This window comes from Grus americana, chromosome 4 (assembly GCF_028858705.1).
Source record: "Grus americana isolate bGruAme1 chromosome 4, bGruAme1.mat, whole genome shotgun sequence".
Lineage (NCBI taxonomy): Eukaryota > Metazoa > Chordata > Aves > Gruiformes > Gruidae > Grus > Grus americana.
Window position 1 is genome coordinate 14,205,616 of NC_072855.1, and position 20,643 is coordinate 14,226,258.

Below are 20,643 nucleotides of genomic sequence, written 5' to 3' on the forward strand. Positions count from 1 at the left end.
AACAGGCTTTTGAGCAGTAACATCTGTTTCCTCAATATATATGTAAATTTTTAAAAATAACAACAGCAGCGTAGAAAAAAGAATCCCATACCACTGAGCAAGCAAAGAGTACTTTTGCTATATCTCACGGGGACACAGTGTTGTGATACCAACACAACAACAGGTCCTGCCTGCCTGCCTTGTGCATTGCCCACAGCTTGGCCAAGCCACGCAGATCACCAGCAGAGATTTATGACTAGCGTGACAGAGAAAAGGAGACACGTTGGATTATCCCAGCTTCAAATGCAGGCACATTGCTGCTGTACCCAGCTTCCCTTCTGTACCAGCACCCCTGAGACCAAGGGCAATGTGCGAGGCTGCACAACCCCCATCCCAAAATTCAGTGCTGGTGTCTACAAAAAGGCTCAACAAAGTGCACTGTTGCACAGTGAGGAAAAACAGGACAACCAGACAAGAGCTTAACCAAAAAGCCAGGGTTTCCAAAAAGCCTGCGAACACCTCTTTTGTGCTGAGATTGAAGTTTGCAGGGCAGTTTAGCTCTGCTCTGAAGCAAGAAGTGGCACCTTTGCCACAACAGCCAGCTGAGTCACAGGGCTTTGGATCGCGTCTTCAATACACAGGGCTTTCTCTGTAAAGTGCCGTTTTACTTTTCCTTTCCTATTTTTCAATATAATCAGAAACTCATTTCATGAGGTGTCTCATGGCAGCCCCTGACTATTTTAAAATAAACATTTTCAGTAAACAAGTGGATTTTGGTATTAGGAAGTCAGCAACTTGAAAGAGCTTTTGTCAAAAGTTGGTGGAGGCCCTGGTAGACTGTTCAAATATTGGAGGAATTTCTGCCTGCATAGTGAGTCCTTTGACTTTTAGAAAAATATTATTGTTTGAGTTTTCAGTAACTTGGTAGCAAAAGGACAACATAGCTCAATTTTAAAAAAAAAAAAATGTACACAATTATGTCATGATAGGCTTCTAATTTTTCTCTCAGCCCATGTGCCTGCTTTTGCTATGGAATATTCCTTAAAAAAGGGTAAATATATGCACTATAAATAGCACTCAGGGCTGTAGTGACATCATCAGCCTCAAGAGTTGATGCAAAACTCAGAGAGTGTGTGTCCTGAGCCCTCGGAGCCCTCATATGCTCACTGAATTGAGGAGTATGGTAAAGATGTGTCTGTGGTGGAGATGTCCATGTCCTGAGCTTCACAGATATGGTGGTACTGATTGACTCCTGCTGTGCTCCCTTCTAATGCCAGCCTGAGCATTGCCCCACAGACTGGAAGGGCTGTAAATAGCAGCTTCTCCGTAGAGGCAATCCTGAGGCGAGTTTTGACTCTGACATATTTTGATCTTTGCCCCTTCCCCTCCTGTAGCTCTAAAGACTATTTCCATGTCCGTTTTTAATATTGCCTCTAAGATGCTATTAGTCTTTGTGAAGAACAGCTTGTGTCTCCCTGTTAAAGACCTTCTCTGCCCAAGGCAGGGTATACACCAGAATTAATAAGTGGCTTTGCATAAGTGACTGGATAAAACCAGTCACTGAAAGGAGAGTCTGGAGTTTCAAGGGCTTTGGTAACTGCGTATCTGGTTCAGAGCTGTGCCTTAGACTGAAAGGACTCCCAGTGCCTGGTGTCACTAGCAAGTTCCTTGAAGTCACCAGCAAGCTTCTTAGACAAAAAGAAGTTATTTCCTCATATCTGGACCACAAATTGAATGCATTCACAGCTCAAGGATAAACTTGCTGATGAGCTACAAATAGAAAATAACTGAGACTGTCTTTTTTGAACTGAGTTGCATATTCTGCATGCTGAGATGTGCGGAAGTGCTGATGAGCTAGTAGATGCTGGAAAATATCCATCTGGGTCAGAGTCAACTATGCATGTAATCTGGTCCAGGGAGGAGAAGATTTAGGTGAGGAAATTAAACTCTGGTCCTTCCTTTTTTTTTCCAAAAAAAATAAATCCTTTTTTGCTAGTATTTCTGAGAGCAGCTCATTTCTTTAACTATTTGAGTAGACATCCATCACAGGTGGCTTTCCTTGAGTTAGGAAACTCAAAGTGAGAAACCACAAAGCAGGAATACTGCAGCTGAGCAAAAACTTCAGAGCAAATTACTTCAGTAATTTTGCCCCTTCACAAAGCAGAGAGTTTATTTGGTTAAATGTTTTCGTGAGGCCTGGATCCAGCCTTTGCTTTGCTGTCTTGGCCAAGAAGAGCTTGGTCGCCTGCAGAAGAAACTCAATGGGTGGATCATTTCCCTGCCTGTCAGATGCAAAGCATCCCTATAAGTGTGTGGGGCTAAGCAAATCTCACCTCTCAGGACAAGAGTCATGGGTATGCTGGCTGCAGGTGTGGACCCAGACAGACTTCAAGTGCAAAGGCATGAATGGCGGGTGGCAGTCCTTTCCTCCCGTTCCCTTCGTCACTACCTCAGAACACAGCCATCCAACCCAACACTGCATCTTCAGAAACTGAGGAAGAAATGAATTCCAAGTCTACCACTTTTTGGTCAAAAATCGTAAGCCCTCAGTGCTATGCAAGTGTTGGGAATTTCCTCCACTGGATGTCTTCTTGGAGTTGAGGGCTGTGACTGTAACAGGTGGCATTCAGTGCTTATGCCAGGCTCCCTCAGACATGACCACTGGGTGAGGCTTCTGGGCTGGCACCCCAACCTGGGAGTCAGGGTGTTGTGTTAGGCTATAGGAAGCTGCATGCTTGCCTCTCTGGCCCTGGGCAACCAATGTACAGCTCTGTTCATAACGTAATTCCAAATCAGTGTTGACACCTTTAACATTATCTCATCCTAAAGAGAGAGATTTTTAAATAGCTTTCAGCTGCCTGACCATGGCCAGGACACAGGACTTGGAGATCTGTTTTGCTGGTGTTTTATGCCAGACAAAGAGTAGCCATGAGGCCACATTTGTCACAAGCACTTCCACATCTAACTGTCTTTTGGAACATGATGCACAGATTTAATTGCAGTTTGAAAGTCATCGCTGTAGGTTTAATATAGGTAAAATACCAAGAAAAATAATATTGCTTGCACTTAAAAAAAAAAAAAAAAAAAAACAACGAAACAAAACCCAAAACATAGAAAAACCCAAATGCTTCATTTTGAAGACATTCTTAGCAGCAGATGGATTGCTGACTTCTTGTACTGGGAGAGCATTTATGCTGTTCAGAAGACAGCAGAGCAACTCTTCTGGCAGAGCAACTACTTTTTAGTAGCTTGCAAAATGAGAATGGGATAGAAGGGTAATATTTCACTCCTACCCTCAGCTACTCTTTACAGTAATGAGATGGTGGTTAAGAGTCTGTTTCTTTACCGGCAAGGCTGACAGTAAGTAGCAACCTTTCCCTGGACATGCTCTAGGCAGCTGTGTTTAGATCTATGGTCCAGCTGCCTGGGGCCATCTCAGGTTTCCTGTCTTCCTCTGGCCTCTTCTTTCACTTGCCTTGGCAACTCTCTTTCCTGAAAATAAGACCCAGCAGCCCATTCGCCAAGGCAAGTCCTAAATTCCCCACCACCAGGACTCCCAACTTTTCTTTCCTCTCCTTTCCTCTTCAACTTTATGTTTATGCCAATCGTTCTTTGTGAAAGTGAATAAATGTATAACAAGACAGTAGTATGCAGCTGTCTTTCCCTGTTTCCTCCAGGCGCTTTGGTGGATTTAAGTCAGAGTCCTCTGCAACATATAGAATACTCCTTTCTCCCAAAAGTAGTTTTCAAGACTTTGATTTTCTCTCTAAAATGGCTGGTGGGAAGCCCCTTTCTTTTACAGGTGTTCAGCCATTTCCCCTTCTCCCACCTTCAGATGAACCCTCCTGGTCTACTGCAATGCCAGGGCATTGCACTACTTCATCAGATACTTTACTATTTTGGTTAATATAATTTTAATTTGAAGGGGGCGGGGTTGGTGTGTGTGGGGGGGATAACTTGTGAAATAACCAGTTCTTCATTTAAGGGTCCCTCCATTTTATAGCATGATTAACATGTAAGAACAACATATGTTCAGCCTCACGACTGCATCCCAGCATCTGGATTTCTCAGCTCCATCTGGCATCTAATAAAAGAACACAGCCTCAGAAAGCAAAATGGTTTTTATACATTTATGACAGCCATATAGAGAGGTATTCATTCTGTTTGAGACCACAAATGTGTAAATACACAGGTCTCCCGAAGCAGCCATAACAACCACTATTGTTTTGATTAAGAAATTGTGAGCATCTGCATAGGTTGAAAAGAGAAAACGATACTGGACGTGGGAGGCTTCCTTTATAGCAGTAACCTTTCAGACCTGCTAAGGATGATAAGCAAGTCTGATTGATACTGCTAACATAAGACACCAGTCCTGGAAGGATACCTCTCTACCTGCAGCCTGTGTAGTCCCTCAGCTATACATTATGTTCTCAGGAAAGAGGTGTATGTGCCAAAGCACATACAGGATCAGGGCCTACAACCCTTTGATAACCCCGTGCTGTTTCTTACACATATTTCTGTTGCTCGAGATGCTCACTAGATTGTCTTCTTTCTGGAATGAAAAGTGCCAGTAGTGTTTGTTTTTGTTATCCTCATTCCCTCCTTTCCCTGCTCCGGGCAGGAAAGCACTAGCAGCTCTGCCTCATAGGTTGGCAGGAAATTTAAAACGGCAGCAAGCTGCTGCTCGGACCACCCCCAGACTTTTTTTTTTTTTTTTTTCCATTGATGCAGGAGACTATTTAATTGGGGGCTGACTTGTCAAAGTTACTCCTTGACGCTTACCAGTAGCTGCCTAATCGCTAACAGTGATTTTTTTCCTCCCTTCCTCCTCCTTCGGACAAGCTCCCCATGATGAAGATGCTGCTGAGCCTGTTTGCTCTGCTCTCTGCTGCCCTGTTAGTCAACACAGCCCCTCCAACTTGCTACTCGAGGGTGTTGTCTCTGAGCAAAGAAATCACGGAGTCCTTTAAGGAGTTACAGACTTCCAAAGCTGTGGTGAGTCTACCTAAAAACTGCTCCTGCAAAGACGCTGTGGGTTGCTTGCTTCTGACACAAGTTTCTCTCAAAACAAAATTGCAACGGGTTTTTCTTCTTTCCTGCAGGACTCGTGTGTGGAGATGCTGCCCAGGCTGTACTTGGACATACATGTAAGTTTTCACACTTCTTTCTTACTGCTATGCAGTAAAAGCAGCTAATGAAAAAAGAGAATAACTCTTAAGGTTGTAGTCCAGAAGAGTGGTTTGAAATGAATTTTTAGAGGTTTAATTAACTAGAGAGATGAGTGAGAAAAAAAAAATCTCATTTTGATCCTTATTAAAATCCCTATGGACCTTCTGAGATTTTATTTCTTTAAAAATTAACAAATGAGGAAATCAATATTTCAAAGTGATTACCATTTGTACATTATTGATGGATTGTGACAGAGCCTTTTCAGAAGTTAAATATGTGCAACAAAACTTTGAATAATAATTTAAAAGAAGAAATGCAGAATAAACTTTCCTCACTTAATAAATCTACTTCATTTTATATTACGAGTGGCTTCTGGCACTGCGGCTTTAATAAAGAGAAGTGCAGGAATACCTTGCTGGCTTTTCCCATTTTAAATAGCCACTCGTTGAATCCAGAAAGAAAAAGTACGCCTGAGGATATGGAAGTGTGATACTGAGAAAAGACAGCAGTAGTCATCTCCCAGCAAAGACAAAATAGCCTCCTGCACACAGAGTTTATGTCATAGTGTTCTGCCCTGGGATATTTGACATATTTTGTTTCTTTTCCCAGTGCTCCACTGAGTACCTAAAAGGTAGACAATATCAGACAAAGCAAGAGATGTCTGACACATTTTGCCAGAGGCAACTACACCGTCAGCTCTTGCAAGTCAGGACCCTCTAGATCCCAGTTCCAGAGTTGCCGGTGCCTCACTGCATGGCACAGGCCAAGCAATGTGAGGCCAGTGCCTCAGTTTCCCTTGCTTTAAAGCTTTACCTGCTTCACAAGGACATCATGAAATTCATGTTGGCTGTGCTTTATTTTGATAACGCAAAGTCTGCGGTAACAATTACTCTGAAAAAAAAATTTCCTGGTGCTCACAGTATTGCCTGTCGTACGGGAACAGAGGAATCATGTCTGTGAGATCTTGATAATCTGTTCACCAGCTAAATCAGGTGCTCTCTTAAAAGTGAGAGCATGCACCTACTCTGTAGGTAACTCCGCCTACTACAGGAGCAGATCTGATTGTATTGGCACTGCTGCCTCCTAAAGCATGTGAGAAATAAGCTGGCAGACCAAAACTGTGTCCATGCACTTTTCCAAGCACTTATTTGGACTGAACATCTTTGTTATGAAATATTGATGGTGAATTTTCCTAACTAAAGGTTACATAGATTACACTTACATAGAGGTAGGAATTCAAGGGTCCCACAGAGGCAGTAAGAATTTTGTAAGTGGTGGATGAGAAACATAAATCTGTGTTTGTGCAGGGTTACACATACCTCTTTTGCGTGCTTTGCAGAATTACTGTGTGTTGGCAAAACTCCGTGATTTTGTGGCCTACCCCAGATGTGAGAGAGTGCTTGAAGTGAGCGAGCTGAAGGAAAAGGCCCGGAGCCTGTACACCATCATGATCTCCTACTGCAGAAGGGTAGGTCAAGATGCACCAACAGGGCCATACTCTGCCCTTAGCCCCCTCTGTCTCCACCTGGTCCCCTGACTTCAGCAAAACTGGAGCAGGGCCCGAGCTTCTCAACATTGTGCTATCTTCCGCCTTCCTCCTTATAAATGTTAGCCTTCTCTTTTGTTTCTCCAGGACTTGGTGTTCCTCACTGATGACTGTAGCGCTCTGGAAAATCCTATTCTTCCTCCCATTGAGCCCTCCATCACTGAGAGCTAAAATGAAGTCAACCCAAAAGTTGTACCTGGGAAGTTTTCAAGACAAAGAGTCAAAATATGCATACGTGGTCAACTACAACGTTAACAGCTAACATCTTTTTCAAGCACACTAGCAATATTATCTCCGACCTACCCATTTTTCTCAGCCTTGGCAGGAAATGAGCTGCATGCCTTGCATACCTACTGAGCTGCTAGGAAAACTACGGTTAGAAAGTATTTTTTCATTTGGCAAGGTATGATATTTCAGCTTAGCCAAATGTATAAAGTATGTTTTGTTTAAACATTAGATACTAGATTTTTTTTTTACTCTTTTATGAATAACTAGACTCATATAAAGAAAATCCATTACGATCAATACTCTCTATCATGACTTAGCAGTTCTTTTTTTATTCGATGGGCTTGGAAGGGACCACATTTTTTTTTTCTTAAAGTGTTTGATAGGAAAAGTGTAACTATGTACTGGCAGTTGTCTCTCTACATAGCTTATATGTGTATGATGATAGTTTTTGATGTCAGACTTGTAAGAATAGAGGTGAAAGTAACCTGTCTCTGTGGAAAACTAAATAAAAATAGCCTTCTAACTCAAGATGTTTGTGTTACATCATGTCTTTCAAGATCAACCCGAAAGGTGTCATTCTTACAAACTTACTTTTCACAGTCACTTGCAAGTTGTTTTTCACAGCATAAGCCATCTTTAGCTTTGTTTCCATAGCAATGCAAGCTTTGCTGTGTCTGCATGATTTGACAATATGGAGGTTTCTACTGAGAGATTTTTTTTTCCTTACTGAAAATAATTTCCTTGATGAAATTAGTGGAATTTTTAAAAATACTGCTTCTCTGTTGTGAGAATGTAGGTTGTGAGGCAGTGGCTCTATTAAATGTTTGAACAGATCATTGTGTTTCTAAGACACAGCCCATATAGTGAGCTACTGAGATTAATAAAATTTCCAAATAATAGTTCCATAGTTGTAAGTCCCTTCAGTATCTGCAGGACATGAGACCTTCACACCTGGCAGCTCTTTGGTACCAAGAAAGAAAGAATCTTCCCTGCATTCTTGGAAGTAGTTGCTATTACCCCAGAGAGTCCCTTCCTTCCCTCCGTGCAAGTTCCTCTCTCTCCTGTACAACATTTACTGGTTGTTCATCTGCAGCACAGCCAACTCTGGTGACTTGGTCAGTGGTCTCACCATGTTTTATAAAAAACACATCTTCTGTAATCATGGGATTATGTGACAATCTCAGCTCCTCTATCATCCTGTCATCCCAGTGAATATCTGAAGGTATAAACCAAAGTAACAACTCTTATGGAAACAAGTGAAGCATAACAGTAATTCAAAGGAAAAAAGTGTGTCGGGGTGGGGGGGAGAGGGGAGGTGTTCTTTATTTTTGAATTATCCTGTTCTGTAGAAACTATTAATCTGATTATAGCTGTAGAAAATTTGACTATTCCGTTGACCCACAGAATAAGGGTACAAAAGTGTGAACTCAGGAGAGATACAGAGGAATGAAAGCAAACAAGTGGTTTTCTTTTCAATTTTTTCAAATCTAAGTGTAGATTCAAGGAATGTACCTGTCAGACTTGGTACTTCTCTCCTGAAGATGAAATCCTCATGTGCTAGCACTACCACAGGCAGCTCACAGGGGTTCCCACTCAGGTGTCTCTACGGGCATCTTGTAGAGACAGTAGCATGCTCAGCAATATGATCTAGCACCAGGCTGAACTCAAAAAAGTGCAACAGCTCAGATAGTCCTACTATCAGAAAAATCATTGCTAAGCTTTCATTTTAGGATTATTCTCCTCTCCAAGCCAGCAACCTCTGTACAAGATCCTACACACTCCAAAGATACCAATACCATTTTTTCTACATCACCTAGACATAGGTGATAGACTCCTCTAGCAGCAAGCATACCCTGGAATAAGAGCACCTAAGGAGAAATGCAAGTGGAGTTGATCTGTTTGCTGTCAGACTCCACATTTAAGTTTTTCCTCCCTCTAACCAGGGGCTCAGCCACCACCTGGAGAAGCACGTAGTGCTGGGATAACATCAAGGCCTATACACTTCCATACAAGTACCAAAACCACATCACAGCTCCTGCTTTTCATACCTTTATGCAAAACCAGCCATGGATGTACGTTGCAAGAAAGCACGGTATGGTCACCACAGGCCATGGTGTTTGCAGAGCTAACCCGGGCACTGGGCGGTACGTGTGCCTGGAAGCTGGCAGCAGAAGTCATTAAATTTTGGCTGTTTTTTCCATCTCCAGATGTCACAGGTTTTAAACACAGGCCTGTTGTTAAGCTTGTGTTGTGACTTGGCAAGCAAACTGCAGAGCAAGACACGTTTCCTTTCCCGCAGAAGCTCACGCAACTCTGTCCCTCGAACTGGACCTTGGGTAAAGTCTGTGCAAGTGACTGAGGCACTTCTGCCCCTGCTTCTTTGCTGTTGCATGGACACATATTTTCTGAAATGGAGTATTTGATGAGGGTTTTCTGATGGATCTTCTCATAACTCCTCTTTATCCTGCTTTATTGAAGTAAATAAGCCTTCCCTAGTCCATTTTGAAGGAACTCATGAACGTAACAGTAGTTTTCTTCTGTAATGTTCCCGTTGTTTCAACCACCTTCCAAATATATTTTTTCCTGCTTTAGGCTGATTACATTTGTGAGGAAAATGTAGCCTAATTTCTTTAGGACAAAATATCTTGCAAGAAGTCTTTGGAATTGGAAACAGAATAGAAATCATTACTTTATTTGTATTTCTCTAGCTAGTAACTTTAGCCTTTTCATGACTGACTGTGTTGGGTTTGCATGGCAAGGTTTTGGTAGCGGTGGGGTCTACAGGGGTCACTTCTGTGAGAAGCTGCTAGAAGCTTCCCCTGTTTCTGATAGAGCCAATGCCAGCCGGCTCCAAGACGGACCCGCCGCTGGCCAAGGAAAAGACTGTGGTGGGTTGACCCTGGCTGGAGGCCAGATGCCCACCAGAGCCGCTCTATCACTCCCCTCATTCACTAAACAGGGGAGAAAAGGTATAATGAAAAGCTTGTGGGTTGAGATAAGGACAGGGAGAGATCACTCACTAATTATCATCACGAGCAAACCAGACTGAACTGAGAGAGGGAATTCATCTAATTTATTACCAAGCCAAACAGAGTAGAGGAATGAGAAATAAAATCAACTCTTAAAACACCTCCCCCCACCCCTCCCATCTTCCCGGGCTCAACTTCACTCCCGGCTTCAACCTCCTCCCCCCTCAGCGGCACAGGGGGACGGGGAATGGGGGTTACGGTCAGTTCATCACACGGTGTTTCTGCCGCTTCTTCATCCTCAGGGGGAGGACTCCTCTCATCGTTCCCCTGCTCCAGCATGGAGTCTCTCCCACAGGAGACAGTCCTTCACGAACTTGTCCAACGTGAGTCTCTCCCACGGGGTGCAGACCTTCAGGAGCAGACTGCTCCAGCGTGGGTCCCCCACAGGGTCACAAGTCCTGCCAGCAAACCTGCTCTGGTGTGGGCTCCTCTCTCCACGGGTCCACAGGTCCTGCCAGGAGCTTGCTCCAGCGTGGGCTTCCCATGGGCTTCCCGTCATCTAGGACACACGCTGTCTGCAATGCACTCTTAGCATGGTTACTTACCAACAGCTCAGTTCTGTACTCTTACATCTTCTGCAGAAGCTGAGAAAAGCAACTAGATGCTTTGGGGACTGTACATACTTGAATGGACTTTAAAAGCCTATCGTCCATTTGCAGGTGCTGTATATTTTATTCCCAGAATCAGATTTGTCTGGTTGTTGGTGTGCTTTTACACTGAGTATATTCCCTGTGGTTTATGCTGTCACTCTCTTCACATCTCATATGTCATTTTTAATGGAAAGTGTGCTGAAAGCAAAGTTATGCTCTTTCAGTTCACAGTAACCTGCTGTCACTCAGACTGTCTTAATGAGATTTGTGATTATATGAACCCTTTTTATGAACAGCATCTTTTTCCAGGTTGTCACTGTCCAGGGGAAAAAAATCACTGATAAAGAGATCTAATCCACTTGTAATTTGCCAAGAAATCATCCGCTTCTCCCTTTAAGTAAGACAGTAAGTTTACCAACTTTTTAATTTGCCATTTGTGGTGGGTTGAGCCTGGCTGGAGGCCAGGTACCCACCAGAGCCACTCTCTCACTCCCCTTATTCACTAAACAGGGGAGAAAAGGTATAACGAAATGCTTGTAGGTCGAGATAAGGACAGGGAGAGATCACTCACTAATTATCGGCACGAGCAAAACAGACTGAACTGAGAGAGGGAATTCATCTAATTTATTACTAGGCAAAACAGAGTAGAGGAATGAGAAAATAAAATCAACTCTTAAAACACTTCCCCCCACCCCTCCCATCTTCCCGGGCTCAACTTCACTCCCAGCTTCAACCTTCCCCCCCGTCAGCGGCACAGGGGGACGGGGAATGGGGGTTACGGTCAGTTCATCTCACGGTGTTTCTGCCGCTTCTTCATCCTCAGGGGGAGGACTCCTCTCATCATTCCCCTGCTCCAGCATGGAGTCCCTCTCATGGGGTGCAGACCTTCAGGAGCAAACTGCTCCAGCGTGGGTCCCCCACGGGGTCACAAGTCCTGCCAGCAAACCTGTCCTGGCGTGGGCTCCCCTCTTCACGGGTCCACCGGTCCGGCCAGGAACTTGCTCCAGCGTGGGCTTCCCACGGGCCGCAGCCTCCTTCAGGTGCCTCCACCTGCTCCGGCATGGGGTCCTCCACGGGCTGCAGGTGGAATCTCTACACCCCCTTATCCTTCCTCCATGGGCTGCAGGGGGACAGCCTGCTTCACCATGGCCTTCACCATGGGCTGCAGGGGGATCTCTGCTCCGGCGCCTGGAGCTCCTCCTCCCCCTCCATCTGCACTGACCTTGGTGTCTGCAGAGTTTCTTACATCTTCTCACTCCTCTCTCTGGCTGCAAAAGCTCTCTCTCTCTAACTGTTTTTCTTCTTCTTAAATATGTTATCACAGAGGCGCTGATTGGCTTGGCCTTGGCCAGCGGCGGGTCCGTCTTGGAGCCGGCTGGCATTGGCTCTATCAGACACAGGGGGAGCTTCTAGCAGCTTCTCACAGAAGCCACCCCTGTAGCCCCCCCGCCACCAAAATCCTGCCACGCAAACCCAACACACCATTATACCAGGTATATAAGGAGCCATGGAGCCATTCATGCAGCTGAGTATTTATTCCTGCAACACAGTAGCCTGTGCTCATTAGGGCCCCGGTCAAGAGGGAGATCGTGAAGGGATTGAGAAAGACATATTTGTTGTAATTTGTCAATTGGCATCTTGCCTAGTTATTGCAGAATATTACTAAAAGCCATCATTAAGAAACTGCACTCAGTTCATACGATCATTAGGGAAGAATTGTAGAAAAACAAAGCATCCATTCTGTTTTCTTGCCTGTTGATGGAGGTTTGTTGGAAAGAGCGGTCAATCCTAGGATTAGGTTTCCTTTTGCAGACTTTTCTCTGTCTGCAGCAAGCCTCACTAAAGAGCAGTCCTAGGACTGCTAGCCTCTCCCTCATTTTATCATATGGAATCCCAAGGCAGTCAAAATGGTAGCTCTTGGGGCCCGTCTCTGCAAAATTATTCAAATACATTAATTTCAAATTTTGTATTATGGATTTTACTAGAACCAGCTCCTTTCCCATCTCTTTTGTTCAAGTATCAGTACATGGGCTTTCCTTAAGTAGGCATTCTAGTCACTTAATTCCTCCTACACTGTTTTTAGGTGAAACCAGGCTAGGGGTGAGGGCTAGCAAATGTCTAATCCCTGGCCACTGCCCCAAGTCAGGAAAGATGGCAGCCTTTGAGCAGATAATTAGATCATCCAAGGTGATGGGGTTCCACTGATGCTCCATGGATATCATGTGACTTGCTACTAATTAATAAGGTACAAATTAAATGTGGTCTTATCAAATTCTTTTAAAAAAAAAAAAAAGGCAAAGAAAAAACAGTAAAGTAGCATTGGGGAGGAATCTGAACTTTTGGGAGTGGAGTGTTAGTTTGTCCGAACACCAGATTCATGAGTGCCGATTTCTCCATTGCACATTTCCCTATGTATGTGGCATCTGTGGGTTGAGCTAATGTGGTGCTGACTGAGATTTTCCAAAAATTTGCTACAATGCTAAGGTCTTGTAAATAATGTTAGCCTACAAACATTTAACCACCGTACTTTAACTAGTACTTTTTTCCACATTAAAATCTTGTCATTTTTGGAGTGTATGGCAATGCAAGTGAAAATTATAATGGACAAGTTCCACTAACTTTGTTTGTGCAATTTTTTGGATTCACACTTTTCTTTTAGGCTTAGTATGGCCAGGAACCCTGTGACACCGACGATTTTACTGTTAGCCTGCCAGAGTTAAAAAAAAAACCAGTCTGCAAGGGAGCCGTTGGTAGCTAAGTCAAAATTCAGGAGCAATGTCCAGGGAAAGGCCATGATCTCATTATCAAAAGGTTTTTCATAGTCTATGTTTCCTCACTGTAGAGTAAATGCGTATCCTCAGATAAATAATATAGCAATGAACAGAAAACCAATTAAAATATCTATCTTTTGATAGATAAATACATATATACCCTGAAATCCTGTTTCATGTTCACAGGGTCTGTCTTCAGACAGACAAGAGTATTTTGAAGCCAAACAGACATGGAGGGGGGACCTATCCAAAGATGTTTTGCAATGGATTGAAATATATTGACATTACTTCATTAATATTCAAACCTTACAGAACAAAAAAAGCCAAAGTCATAGAATAAGAAAGAAGCTCAAGACCTCCTAATGCATCCCTTGAGACCAAGACTAGCCTGGATATCCCAGGTCATTCCTGATAGCAGTTTGCCTGAAAAAATTTAAGAAAAAGTTGATCTAGAAAGCCACAGCAGTTCAAATAAATCCATTCCAGACCCCACTTTTGTTACAAAGCTTTACCTGGTACTCAGTTTGCCCTCTCAGAACTTAAGCCCATTGCCTCCTGCTTTGTTCAGCACAGAAATGGGGATTGGATTGTTCTTTTTTTGCCTTTGCAGCAGACATTAGTACATTTGAAGACTTCTATCTCTTTCTCTCTCCCTACTCAACAAATCCAATTCTTTCAATCTTTCTTCATTGATCAGAGGTCTAGAAAACATGACCCTTCTTGTTGCATTTCTTCTAGCTCTATCCACTTGGTTCCCATCCTTTTTGAAGCACGTTGCTCAAAGTTAAATATAGATATCCAGCTGAGGCTTTATCAATGTGAAGTAGTGTAGAAAGAAAGATTTATCAGTAATGTTCTGACAACAGTAGATTACAAATAAAAAATCATCTCCAAGAATCTGGAGACATTGTTACACTTTTTTATTTAAATTCTAAGATTAATGTAGAAAGTTAGAGTATAAGTTGGCCTCACTACTCTGTAATGAAGAAAACATTTGGGGGAAAACAAACAAACAAACAAAAAAGCAACAGATACTGATGGCTGCTTCATTTACTGTACAGGTAGACATAAAGTCTACTGGACTCAATGCCAGTTTCAAATAGACTATGCAATGAGGAATCATGTTTTTTAAATTCATATGGACTCTACAAAGTCATCCACAACTCCTCCTTCCCAGGACACTGTCCCGGCTCCCAGGCTGTCGAATCCTGCCAGAACTGAGCCAGGGCACAACTGAGGATGCGAGGTTCCTTTTAGACCCCTGCATTAAATGTCTTTGTGCCTTTCTCTGGCACTCTCTGACATGAAACAGTTCATGTCCTAACTACTGAACACTTGCCTTCCTAACCAGGGTGGTTGCAGCCAAGATGCCTTTTGGCAATGGTCTCTTGTCCATACTATCTCCCAGAACACATCCAAAACTTGTTTGGAAAAGTGGCATCTGCCCCAGGTCAAAACTGTGCACAGAACTGTTATAACAATTTCCAAGTACAGCCAGGCGGGTTTTGGTACCTGGAAATGTTCCTAACACTGAGCAAATAACTGACTGATTTTGGAGCACAGCAGTTCAGTTGTTCTCCTGGGAGGAGAGCTGTGCTTTCCAGATTGTTAATGCATTTCATATTATTATTGAATTAAAACACAAACCCTGAAGCAGTCCAGGGAACAGACCCCAAACCTGCCGAGTTTCCATATGACTTTCCCATAAGTACCTGGTAAAGGTGCTATTCCTGTTGAAAGAGAAAGGGAAGCAAGAATGTAACTTTTAGTAAACCAGGGTCAGATAGAAGCACTTCTAGTCACCTAGGAAGAGGAAAAAATGTTCTTAGGCGATCACAACTTTTGTTTGTTTGTTTGCTTTCCACTGTTTAATACAGAGGAAGCTTTTTCTGCAGTTGCAGAATTTAAGTTATTTCTCTCCACTCTGAGTTCTCAGAGGTCCAATAAATGCTTGGCTGTTGCTGCCTTCTTATGACAGCTTGACAGTCAGAAGACGGGAGCTTGGAAAGCAGGCTGTTTATCAAAAAAATTTCCTTGATCAGGACACAGAGGCCAGGTCAAGGAAGCAAATACACTCAGGCTATCCTATAGCCTCCCTTTTCTAGTGAATAGGAATTGTCTCTGGGTTTATAACTGCAGTCACTAGCCATACATCTGGGAATGATTTGCATTGTATGCACCCAAACAGTTTTGTCTTTTAATTGCTGTTAAGTGTGTTGCTTGCATTAGTGTCCTCCTCTAAAATTTTAATAACAAGCCATAATTTTTAATTATTTTTTTTTAAGTAGACCTAGGAACTCAGTTCTAGACTAAAGCATGTCATGAGTATCTTTCATTCAGGCTGTAGAGCCTGGGCCTGGCCTGCAACCAACTGCTGCAGTTTGGAGCTGGGCTCAGCCACAGCCATTTCTGGGGGTACAGCAGACAGTTGCATTTATGTAGCACCTTTCTTCACTCAGCACTTTTATTCCCTTCAAATATTGCTGTCTCATTTTTATTAAGGATCTGAATGTGTAATGCTGGAGAAGTCCTAGGAGCCTGCAGCCTGAGCTTTGAGAAGCCTTGTATGGACACCAGAAGAAAGTCCACAGCCAAATTACTTGCAGCCTGGGGTACCTATGCCACCCCTGAAATCCTCTGGATCAAAGGTAAAAAATGTCATGAAGTGATACAGGAAAAAGGAAGAATGACACAGCATGACAGTCTGCAGGAGGGGCAGGCTGGGCGAACTTCCACCATGGCCACAAAGAGCAGGCAGAAGGTCAGAGCCACGTCTTCCCCCTCTCCCACCCCATAACACACTGCTCAGCACTTTTGAGAACAAATGGGCTTATCCAGCCACTTAAGATAAACCTGACATAAGCCTTGCCTTTTTGCCATGATCTTCAGTGTCAAAAGTTTTTAACTGATCCTAAAGGTCCCTCAGTCACTTTGGCTGAACAGAGGGAAAAGAATGTGGATGGAAAGGAAGAAGAGCCAAGCAAAACCATCCTGCACCTTTGTTTGTTCAAACAACAATGGTTCAGTTTCTGCAAAACTGTTTTCAACTGCAAATGCATCAGACTTGCTCTGGTATCATGTAATGGCATTTTATCACTTACATCCTCACAAAACAGTCTTATTCAGAGGAGAAATTATGCAAATAAAATCATTTCTAATCATCACTGTCTTCAAAGGAGGACAACAAAGAGTTGCTCTCAAGAAAATCTATTGATAAGGGTAATTATGCTATTAGGCTTTCTCAGTCATCTCTTCATACATACAGTAATTACTTTCAACTTAGAATCATTCGTCAGTGTGGCATAAAAATCTGGATAAAAATGTAGACAGGTAAAGAAAAGATCATGAAGTGCTTTATGTACATTAATTACACCTCATAATACCTCTGACAACTCAGAAAGAGATTATTAAATTTAGGCATTGATGCCTCTAAATCAGACTGCTTATTTAGTTATTTAAATGCAGTTTTGAGGATCTACATATGAACACTGTAGCATAAACAGCTTGCCTAGGATCAGACAGCAAATTTATGACAGTGTCAAAAAATAAGCATACGCCTTTTGAGCCTCCTTCTCCAGCACTCTGAGCATTGCCTTTAGCCACATGTCCTCACATAGTCTAGGAGTGGCTCTTGTACTTTCTGTCAGCCAGCATTTTACACAGCAATCAAATGGATTACTATTCCATTGTGCCTGGCAAGCTTTTGACCAAAGCTAGATTTGTGGTCCAAATTTAAAATGGATTCTTATTACATATGCCAGAACTGGTTTGAAGAAATATTTCCTCCCTGGTAAAGCTCTTGTCAAGCCAATGAAAGGCCAGTCTATTTTCTGTGATATGTATCTCCCAGTGGCTTATATGGGACACATGATATTGAAAAGTAAAGACCTGATGGTCACAGCAAAATGTACTTGACAAATTGCATTTTGGAAATATCATCCAAAATTCAGCAGCAAACAATAATTTCAGAACAGTTGTGGATTCCTAAAAAGTGTTGAAATCCTGCAGAACATTAACAAACTGTTTAACCTGGATCCCTAAAAGTACAGTGATGTGTTATTAATGTCTTCAAAAGCCAATTCTGCAGCCACCACCGAGACTGTACGATGCAAGGGTGTCCATACACTTTGCACGTTTAGAGTCAGACATCACGCTAGACTATATGATAAGGCCCCACGCCTCTTCTCTCTTTTACCTGGGCAGTCAAATGAAATTTCATACAATAACACCACTGAACAGCTACTGAAAGACAAGAGGCCTGTCAGGATCAGCATCCACTATTCTACTTAAAAAACGAGGGAAAGGAACCTGCATTTTCAAAGTGTGAACTGTAGTGTTACAAACACTAGTATTTTAAGTGGGATTTCTACTGACTGTCAGGATATGTTATCAAGAGCCCAGGGTACAGATCAGATCAAACAAATGATGCTAGTAAACGGGAGGCTCTAACAGGCAGTGATATTTCCTTTTATCCAACTATGCAGAACAGTCAATACGAGGATATTACACAAATATGCAGCACAGTTAATGGTACGTTCTGCCCTGGTACAACTGCTGTGGGACTGGATGCATTGTGGGATGCATTCAGTGGGGAACCCTCATACAGAAAACTATGAAAGGAAAAAGAAATCAAAAACCCACAGAACTATCCACATGTCAGCTATGCTGAAAGATTACTCAAAGCCTAGGTCCAGGCTCCACACCTAGTCATGTGCTGTAAAATACCTTTATGCCATGCAGTTTACATTGCTTGTTCTTACTGGGCATTCCTGATGCTTTTGTTCTGCTACTATCTGTTGTAAAACCTACCCGATGTGAGCAGGGACAATATTCCTCTTCATTCCCCCAAAGCAAAGGTTCAGTTCCAGCCTTTCTGCACTGTGTCAGAATGCAGAAGATTCCTTAAATCATCAACTGCATTCATTCGGGCCAAACTGCAACGGCCCTGCCTCACAGGTAGTGACCAGACCCTGTGCTACAACTTGCCATTTCCCTGACTCCCGTGGTCACAGACATCTGGCTACAGATCTATTGCTCGGTCTCAGAGCAGCTGAACAGCCACGGCAGGATGCTGCGGTGGGGACCACCTTCTCACAGGGCTCCGCACTCAAAAGGAAACCCGCAGCAGGAGATACTCCCACAAACATCCTCCACCTTCCCCATCACTCACACTCTCACATGAGTTAGCACCATGCCAAAACTTACACAAGGAGTCTGCATGGATCATAGATTATAAAAAAACCTTTTCTTATTGCTATTTGAAGCAAGTTGATCTGTTAAGCAATAAGTAACCCTCGTTCACTACTTCAATCTGGAAAAGAGACACTGTGTCTCAGCATCTGAGTCATTGAGATGGACTAAAAAAAACCCAGCAGAAACATAGCTACCAACTTTTGAAGCTGTGTGACTACTACATAAGTTTTAACAGCACATTTACAGCGAAAACAGTGAAGTTGGCAACAGTAACGCACAGTGTTTGTCTCAGGGTTTTTGGTAAACTTAGGCTCCTCCTTAAAGGATTATGTGCTGATAGGTTCAAAGAAGCTTCACAATCAAACTTTTGGCATTTCACCATTTTTGCTTTTCATCTGTTCACAAATTTATGACTTCTACTCACCAAGTCAGATTGCGAAGTTAGAAAGCTGCTGCATGGACTATTTTTCTCTTCTCCACTCCACTTAGCTTCATTGATTTTGAAATCTGCCTCTCTACAGCTGATTCAGGGTTTATTATTAACAATAGCCAGACACATTTTGATGCTACTTGATGCTGAAGATAGTTTTGGATAAATTGGAGGAAGATTGCTGTAATACAAGAAGGCAAGAGGATCAGCTTTGCCTCTGTAAGTCTGGAGTATGAAAAGTTTATTGCCAGGTTTAATTTATCTTTGCTGGAAGGCGCATGAACTCTAAGAGATAAATTCGTCCCAAATGTGCAGAAAACAGTGCACCTCATAAAAACGGTGTTCATTTATCCTTTCAGTCAATTCCCATAAATCAACCCCCCAAAACGCAATTTATAAATATCCTATTATATTATGGAAGTTGCAGATAGTAAATCTATTCCCCCTGAAATTACATTGCCTGTGCTCTGTGCTTTTCAAAGAGGATGTCTTTACCAACGCTAAGACAAGAGCACCGAAAGGCCTGCATAGGTGACCAATGAGCTCCTGACAAAACTCAAATATAAAAAGAAAGGTCCCATGAGGTGGAATTGGGGTCAGAAGACACAGGAAAAATATAGAGACACTGTCTGAGCATGCAGGGACAGGGTTAGGCAAGCCAAAGCCCACCTGGAGTTGAATCTGGAAAGGGGCTGTAAGGGCGGGTACATGGACATGCATTCCACAGCAGCATGGACCCACTGCTGAAAGGGGAGGGCAAGCTGGTGACAAAGGGCATAGCAAAGGTACTCACTGCCTTTTTCACTTCCATCTTTAATGATAAGATCAGCCTTCAGAAATCCCAGGCTCCAAAGACCAGTAGCAAAGTCTGGAGCAAAGAAAATTTACCCTGAGTGGACAAGGATCATGTAAGGAACATTTAAACAATCTGGATATACACAAGTCCATGGGGCCTGACAGGTTTCACTCACAAGTGCTGAGGGTTGATATCATTGTGAGGCCACTCTTAATTATCTTTGGAAGGTCATGGTGATTGTGGGAGGTTCCCAAGGACTGGAAGAACGCAAAGGTCACTCCTATCTTTGAGTAGGGTAAAAAGGTTTTGGGAAACTGCAGGCTGGTCAACCTCACCTCCATCCCTGAGCAAGTCCTCCTGAAATCCATTTCCAAATATATGACGGACAAGAAGGAGATTGGGTGTGGTTGGTATGGACTTATGAAGGGGAGAATCATGCTTAACTAACCTGATAGACTTCTACAACCAGATGATGAGCATGGTGCATGAGTGGAGAGTAGTGGATGTTGTTTATCGTAACTTCAGAAACACTTTCAACACTGTTTCCCATAATACCATCAAACCCAAACTGAAGTAAAGGCTAGAGAAGTGAACAGAGAGATGGATCAAAAACTGGATGAAATGCTAGGTTCAAAAGATTGTGATCAGCAGCATGAAGTCCAGTTGGACACCAGTCACTAGTCATATACCTCAAGGGTTGATACTGGGGCCAACAGTTTTGGCCTGTTGTACAAGTCCTGCACCTAGAGAGGAGTAACCCCAGGCACCAGTATACACTAAGAGGCTGGAAAGCAGCTTTTCAGAAAAGGACCTGGAGATCCTAGTGGACACCAAATTTAACATGAATCGGCAACGTGCTCTTGTGGCAAAATGTAACCATGGGCTGCATTAGGAAGAGTGCTGCCAGCAGGT

At 43.0% G+C, this 20,643-nt stretch overlaps 1 protein-coding gene across 1 annotated transcript; it reads left to right on the forward strand.

Moving 5' to 3' along the window:
• Positions 1-4,752: 4,752 nt before the first annotated feature.
• On the forward strand, positions 4,753-7,062 carry CYTL1 (cytokine like 1). Its single transcript, XM_054823747.1, has 4 exons — positions 4,753-4,974; positions 5,082-5,126; positions 6,488-6,616; positions 6,782-7,062. The coding sequence occupies exons 1-4, from the start codon at positions 4,828-4,830 to the stop codon at positions 6,863-6,865; spliced, it is 405 nt and encodes a 134-aa protein (XP_054679722.1). The 5' UTR covers positions 4,753-4,827; the 3' UTR covers positions 6,866-7,062.
• Positions 7,063-20,643: the final 13,581 nt, after the last annotated feature.